The sequence below is a fragment of the Mytilus californianus genome, unplaced genomic scaffold (assembly GCF_021869535.1).
Source record: "Mytilus californianus isolate M0D057914Y unplaced genomic scaffold, xbMytCali1.0.p SCAF_1, whole genome shotgun sequence".
Taxonomy (NCBI): domain Eukaryota; kingdom Metazoa; phylum Mollusca; class Bivalvia; order Mytilida; family Mytilidae; genus Mytilus; species Mytilus californianus.
This window is the reverse complement of record NW_026262581.1, coordinates 124373777-124382243: the sequence shown is the minus strand read 5'-3', so window position 1 is coordinate 124382243 and position 8467 is coordinate 124373777. Positions and strand designations below refer to the sequence as shown.

General features: G+C 33.3%; 1 protein-coding gene across 1 annotated transcript in view; it reads right to left on the bottom strand.

Moving 5' to 3' along the window:
* Positions 1–214: 214 nt before the first annotated feature.
* LOC127738930 (protein draper-like) overlaps positions 215–8467 on the bottom strand; it is a 42840-nt gene continuing 34587 nt past the window's right edge. The window contains exons 23-26 of the mRNA XM_052250425.1: positions 5049–5183; positions 3334–3445; positions 1721–1845; positions 215–783 (exon numbers count right to left, since the gene is read on the bottom strand). Coding sequence (XP_052106385.1) covers positions 275–783; positions 1721–1845; positions 3334–3445; positions 5049–5183 — 881 coding nt within the window. The 3' untranslated portion in view covers positions 215–274. The remainder of the gene's footprint in view (positions 784–1720; positions 1846–3333; positions 3446–5048; positions 5184–8467) is intronic.

Below are 8467 nucleotides of genomic sequence, written 5' to 3'. Positions count from 1 at the left end.
AAGCACTGAGTCATAGCTGATGATACTGTCGATACCATCATTCCACCAGCAGCGGTATCGACCAAATGGTGGTAAATGAAAATAAAACTTAATTAGTTTAATGTATCCGAAACGCTTTTCTAGATTTACCATTACCAGGAAAGTTCAAAACTAAACATTTGTAAACCAGGGATGCATGAATACGAGTTATATGACTAAAAGGGACCACAGCATGTCTATTTCTTTTTTTTAATTTATGCTTATTTACATATGTATAAAGAAAATATTAACAATGTTACAACTGATCGGTATTTACTACACCGTTATTATCTACTGTGGTTACAGGTTCTTCTTTATTCATGTCTAGTTTCTCGACAGTTTCATATCGTTCATTTGAATCCTGGCCTTTTTCACTTGCCTTTGAAGTATTTTCATTCTGGTCATCTAAAGATTGTTGGTTGTCGCTTGCTGAAATACCTTGGGCACTATTTTCGCCAGACTGCGTTGTATCTTCCTTTCTAGATTCCTGAATGCTTATTGGTTCAGATTGCTGTCTATCTTTTTCGGAGCTGTCTTCAGTGGTCTCACATTCCGATATTTCCGAACTGTCGTTAGTTTCAATTTGAGTAGCACCGTTTTCGGCTGTGCCGACATAAACGCCTCCTGGACCGTTACCATGAATACTCTCTGGACGGAAGTCACTAGCCTTACTTGACCTTGTGGTATCACTCTGCTGTTTGTCATCTTCTTCTTGGTTACCACCTTCACTTTCAATGACAAGCTTCGCGTCCGGGAAGTTCTTATCTACAAAGAGTTAACCTAAGAATTATCTTTAATACAGTTATTATTTTGATGTGAGAAAATATTAAAGAGTAGGCTTATATCATAAACTATTAACGTGGTCACCTTTTTGCATGTTGTGAATTCTTTTTACATAAGCTTAATAGAATAGCCTCTGGAAATAAAATCGTTCAACTTAAATAGCTTAGTTGACAATATCATGGTTCTGTTTCAGCCATTTTGATATCTACAGCTCAAATTATATTAAATTACCAAATGAGACTTATCACCGAATTCGTATTTACATGAGCAAAAATACGGGTGCCGCATGTGGAGCAGGATCTGCTTACCTTTCTGAAACCCCTGGTTTGTGTTGCCCAATCGTTAGTTTTCTATGTTGTGTTTGGTAGATTACTTCTCTTTTCGTCGTTTTTTTTTTTTGCCATGACATTGACAGTGTATCTTCAACTTATGTTTAAATATCCCTTTGGTATCTTATGTTTCTCTTTCAAGAGCTTTTGTAAATAATATGTATATGACCACATGAGACAACATTTGTTTTTACATCTTAATAATTTATCCTATTACAATTGTTTTTATTAGTAAACTTTTCTAACTGAAATAGATACCACCATCGAATTTATTTGTTCTAAAATTTAGTCGTACAGGCCTTCAAATTTTGTTTTAGTTATAATGCATTTCATATTATAATTGAACTGAATAAATGCACATTTGAGTGCAATGTTATTCAAATATTCGCTACCATATCAGGTGTATGAATTAACCCTTTATAATAAAAAAAAATAATGATATTTTTGTACCTTTTTTATTAATCATACATTAATATACACGTATATGACATTCGTATCTTATATTTGTTTTGTTAGAATGTGTATGAAAGACCAGAAGTATTGGAAAAATGGTTTATTTTTGCTAAGCTTTGTATCAACATCTAATTTACCAGTAGGTGTTACAGCAACTAAAGGTTCATCTTCTGCATGAACCGCCTGTAGTTCCAATTCAGATATATTGTTTTGGTCTGCATTTTTTTCGTCCATAACATAAGAACCTTCCTGATTCCTTTTCCTATTGTAGAAATAGGACAATGCAATGAATAATGTATGCCATAGATATTTTAATCATTCTCGTTATAGTTTACCAAATAACACAAAAGATGTAAAGATATAAATTCCGTATAATAGTGTGGAATTAACAGTAAATATTAAATACAATGAACCGGGGATAAGATTTTCTCTATTCGAAAAGTTTTGTTTTCTTCGAAATAGATATTTAATTTTCTGGTCAAAATTTATCTTTTCACAGCTAAAAAGTTAGCATGGGAATATCTGTATTAAAGAATGAGATGATTATATAAAAGATTATTACGATGACTATATATCTCTACGTAATTTTAGTTTTTTCGAGGTTTCTGTCTAATTTGTTTAGGTATCTGTCAAATTTGTGTAGGTATCTGTCTATTTTTTTCGAGGTAACTGTCTCCATTCTCGAGCTATCTGTCTATTTAAGTTCACGTTTTTTTATTACTTATGTAAAAAACACTGACCTTTTTATTTGTGTCGGACTGTCAGACTAAATTTCAGGACTCTTTATACAGTATTTAAACAATATTTTAAATGGTTCACCAACATATGTATTTTACAGAAGTTTTGGGTTATTTATTAATGGTTGTCAATGACTGATTCATTTCAATCAAGTTAAAAAATAACAAAAAAATACCAATGAATAAAAAAAATGTATAACAAAATAAAATACAAACACAAAAACACAAAAAAGACTACTAAAACTAAAACAAACCAATGAAACAACTTTTCAATTCTATATAATATATCGCTAGAGGCACAATTTTGTATTTTTGACATCACAGCGTCGAAATAATTCATTCTGTAATCGACTATTTTCTATTTTAACACGAATAACATGAAGCGATAGTATCCTGGATTGGTGTCCTTCTTCTGTTACGAGCGAATGGTTACATTCAAATTAATGAGTATGTCACAGTTCATTTTGGTGGCCTTTTCGCATTCTGCGACTGAGCAATAAGTCGAACTATTTACTGAACGACATGGAATGTTAAAAATTGAACATTTAATGCAGGATAAAAGCAATATAAAAACATTGTCGGAAAAAAAATTATTTTATCAGTAGTCACTACAAAACAGGATAAAAACACGGCAAGCCTCACTACTCGGGAGCAATTTTAGGGATCAAACGATACTCCAACCTAAAAAAACAATAAAAATATCTTTGGAGGAACAGAAAATAAAAGTTTTCGGTAAACTTTTCCTTTCACGTGAAAACGTTTTATTTGTAAAGGATTAAGTTCAAAGACTAATATATTTCTTGGACAGTAGTATTTCTGTTTAATTGCGAATTGTCCTACCACAGCAAAAAAGCTAGATCAAATTTAAGAAGTGCTCCTTCAGGATGCAATTGCATCAACCTGACAACTGACGCAATTAATATTGAAAATAAAATTCAAAATTTCACCCTACTTATTTAGCGAGTGGTAAAACAACATGTCATAAGACATTCTGTTAGAAATGTATACGATACCATAATATGCATGCCACTGCTAGTCCAACTACTATAAGTATAACAAGTACTATTATCACTGCTATGATGGTTGAACTATTGGCATTGGCTTGCTTCTGTCCAGACTTTAAAACTGAAATAGAATTATTCTGAAACATTATATTTTCTTGCTGCTGTCCAGACGTTAAAACTGAGAAGACTTTTTTTTCGGGCAAATGGTATCTTGTTTCATTTTTTTATTCATATGTCATCACATCTATTATCAAAAAGCAAAGAAAATAACCTAAGCAACTATCAATTTATGTGCAGTTAGCGTAATAATTTTTGAAAGAGTTTAGCCGATTATGTTTTCAAGGTAAAAGTAAATCGGTTTAGTCGGTCCGTATATAAAGAAAATATGCACGAAATTTATTATCGATGTTTGGGTAGTGACCAGTGTTGCACATCTATCGTTTTTGTAGTTTGAAGTTTAAATTCGTAAAAACATTTACTACAGAATGTTTTGAAGTTTAGTTTTTGTAACGTTGTATTATGATTTTTATTTGATTATACAAAGATTTAATATATTTGTATATATTTTGTAGATTTATTGATTGCAGTCTTTTATATCGGATCGGAGATGCAATGTTTATTATTAGAGACATTTATGTATATCAGTTGTTGTTTGGTTCATATGAGTACAGTTTTGCAATTTACATATATATATATTGTAAATTATCTCATGATCTAGTTGTAATTAAAATGTGATTATCATTGCGCCTAACAGTACACAAAATAAGTAATTTAGTTCGTTATCATGTCTTATCAATAAAAGTATACACATCTGGACGTTCTCATATATGTATATTATACAAAAATTTTGACGTGTTTAGCACATAAATAAGTTATGTTCGTTTGAACAGAGCGAGTTAAGGATATAACTTATTATACATGTACCTAACATTTCGTCCACAAACAGAACTTGTTTATAGGGTCACTGGTATCTATAAAGTATATTTTGGAGACAATCTGTTTTACTGTAGACCGTTCTTGAGTTTATAGTGGTACTAGATTTTCTTATAATTTGACTCTCTTTTGATGTATGCATTATGTTAATCATAGTAAAGATAAAGTTATAAATTATGTAACACTCCCATACTAAAATATAGAGAGGGGTAAAATTGTGTCCTGTGGATATTGCATGCCAAAAAAATGCCAAAACCTCCATATTGTATAGTAAAATAAGAAGATCTTTGATTTCCATTAAATGAGCATTCTACAATATTAGACATTTTAGACAAAATAAAAACAATGATAATATGTATCTTAACTGCAAAAGGCAAAAAGGGACGGTACTACATGGCAAGGTGTGTGATATACGATCATGGACGCATAGGTATACATGTATGTATGTTTATAGACAATAGATTTAGAAATTTAGTTGAATATTACGAGGATATGCAAAAAACTTGCATGTCACCCTCTTGAGGTTTATTTTCAACAAACCACCCCAATCAATATTCATCGTTAATGTATTCTTATAACTGGAAGGGACATAGGCGGGAGTGATGAATAAATTGCATATTAAACTAGTGACGGATTCCGGCGTTAAATCAAAGGCCTGGTATATGGATAGTGTTACGCTCCTTGAAGTTTACAAATCGGGTACTTATAATCGTTCCAGTCTTTATAAAAGAAGCTTTTCGACACTGCCGAAAGAAACACAGCGATAACATACATATCAAATCAGATTATACCTGTTTTACAGTCGAGTCCAGTATACGCCGGTGTACATCCGTGAGTGCAGGCTCCAGTATCAGGATTACACATTTGTTTTTCACAATTAGGACAAGAAAGTTTACAGTCTTTACCATATTTTCCTTGTTCACAATCTAAAACAAAAAATGTTATACATTAAATGCCTAAGCCATGCACTCACAGACATTATTGTGGTTATGTATTCTCTTTTATGAAACAAATTCGGACTCATTCTTTAAATCTGTTTAAGACTAGATTTAGGAATACCAGTGTAAATGGCACAGAAGTTGAATGTCTTGTATACTTTTGCAAGAGGAAAAAAAACATAGAGTGTGTAGAAGCTTAAAGATATTGCTGAAGTCCAACCTGACTGCTAGTAACATAGATGATCATTATTTGGAAAGAGGTTTCGTGTAGCTTTTTTCAGATACATAACGTTTTATTGTATAGACAAATTTTGTTCTAGTACAGTGAAGGAAGACACAGTTTTTTTTTCATCTTTGGTTGAAATTCCAAAGGATCATATAACAGGTCATGATTTCCTCATTGATAAGTGTCAAGGAGTATATGAGTTTCCAGGCGATGTCTCAATAGATAATCCTTTTATCAAGCAGTTTATTTAATGTGATTTACATACTAAAACAATGTTGTTTTGGACTTTGTCTACGGAAAGATTATCTACGTCGTCCATTTAACTCTCGGCTGGCATAATACTCGACTGAATCCATTAATATTTCAAAATAGTGTTTTCAATTTATGGATTTTAGTTCACCAGTAATAACATGGCCAGTCCCATTATATATAAATGGGGCCTAGCACATGTGCAATCAATGAGTTGACCAGGTAGACCCGAAGTCGTCAATACTGAGATCCTGCAACACGTGTTTGTAGTTTAAAACTGTAGTACGAGTAGGTTTGCTTTAGGTATAAATGATGGGAGCAGACTGATTATTAAAATAAGAAAGAAAGTGTTTTACACCAGATGGTTTCTAGATTATGTCGTTTCCAATGCTAAGCGGTCTAAAATATCATGGAGGGTAATATCCGATATGATAGCTTTTGGTTTGAATGGGGATTTGAAACAGTGGTTTCTAACCATAAGTTGTACAGAGAATGAAGTTTCGAAGAAAGTATTTAGTTTCAAGTATTTGATGGCTTCTTCATAAATTGCAGAAGGTAATTAATGAAGACATCATGAACAGTAAATGATGGATACTGCCAATGATTAGAAAAACACAAATCAAATTCACAGAACTACAGGAGAGACAAAATAGTATACATATACAATTAATTTTGTCATTGTAACCGTAGAGTGTCACAGTTCCCAGTTATCAAATCAAGCACTAGTAGTTTTCCTTTTGCATATGGAGAGATGCTGCAAGGCGAGTATTGTTAGTCCTGTGATATAATTTTTCGGTGATGAGAACTCGCAAAGAAAAAAACTCAACATAGATATCAGGATTGAAATTTTGTACGCTAGACACGCGTTTCGTCTACAAAAGACTTATCAGTGACACTCGAATAAAAAAAATAAGAAGTCTAAATAAAATACGAAGTTGAAGAGCATTAAAAGGATTTATTGATCAAACTGATTAAAATGTTGATAAATAGTGTCATTTGCATTGTTGTTGATGTCTAATCTATAGTCGCACATTTTTTTTACCGCCATAATTCACAAAATCTGTTAGAGAACATACAACCTAAGTCTCTTTTTTCTTGCAATAGCATTAAATCAGTCGACTTTTCGACCGTTTACACAAGTACTCCCAATTTCAAACATAAAGACACATTAAAAGAATTGGTCCTGCTTTGTTTCATTAAAAAAAATAGCTAACGTAGGTACAAGTATCTTCTCTAAGTGAGGGACAAATCGTTCTTTGTAAAAAAAACCCACTCAATACAAACAAAAAGATCACTGAAACTGACATTATCGAGATATAAAAATGAGAAGACGTGGTAAGATTGCCAGTAAGACAACTCTCTTTAAGAGACCAAATGACACAGAAGAGGGACGAAAGATACCAGAGGGACAGTCAAACTCATAGATCGAAAACAAACTAACAACGCCATGGCCAAAAATAAAAAGACAAACAGACAAATAATAGTACAGATGACACAACATAGAAAACCAAAGACTAAGCAACACGAACCCCACCAAAATCTGGGGGTGATCTCAGGTGCTCCGGAAGGGTAAGCAGATCCTGCTCCACATGTGGCACCCGTCGTGTTACTTATGTTATTACAAATCCGGTAAATAGTCTAATTCGATAAGTCACATTCGTGAAAAGGGTGGGTATTGTAGTTACGACATAAGGAACATATCCGATATCATCTGTGAAACGGTTATTCCATAACGGTCAACCAACTCGTGATGGCGTCCGTAAAATTAACGAAGGGATGACTTCAACTTCACCATTTGGAACTCGTGGTTTAATAGCTTCCTTGTGAGCAGCAATCATCTATCAAGGAAATCATGATAGGAAACACAAGCCCGGGGATATCGTATCAATTGGGAGATATATACTCCGTATGCAGGCGCTACTGCAATGTTGCTACAGAGAAATGGAAAGTTCACAATTGGGAAGCTGAAATCATCTCTTTTGTCAGAAATTAACAACTATAGATCACCGTACGGCCTTCAACAATGAGCAAAGCCAATATCGCATAGTCAGTTATGTTGTTTGTTATGTTTGCATGACGTGTTTTTCAACAAACAGTTGGCATTTCCATTAGAACCAACTGTGCTCCTCTTCTTGCCGACTTAGTCCTTTATTTTTATATTAGGCAAATTCACACATTAGCTTCTTCACAAGGATGAAAAGAAACTAGAATTATCCTTTAACTTCACGTTCCGCTATACAGAGAATGTCCTCTCACTAAATATATCCCATCGAACTTCAAGTAAAATATACAACAGACACAGCTAATTAAGTCTTCCTTATTTCTTAAATTTTATCTAGAAATTGACAATGAAGGTCGGTTGAGAACAAGACTTTACTACAAAAGAGATGATTTCAGCTTGCCAATTGTTAACTTTACATTTCTATGTAGCAAAATTTTAGCAGCGCCTACATATGGAGTAGATATCTCCAAGATGATACGATATTCCACAGCATGCATTTCATATCATGATTTCATTTATAGACGGTTGCTGCTTACAAGGAAGCTTTTAAACCAAGAGTTCCGATGGTTACGTTGAAATCGTCCCTTCGAAAAAATTAAAGGACGACATCACGAGTTGGTTGACCGTTATGGAATATCTATTTTCACAGATGACAACGGATATGTTCCAATTGTAACCACAATCCCGTCCTCCTTTCCTCGAATACGACGTACCGAATTAGATTGAGCACATGATTTGTACTTACATGAGCAACACGATTGGTGCCAATGTGGAGCAGGATCGGCTTACCCTTCC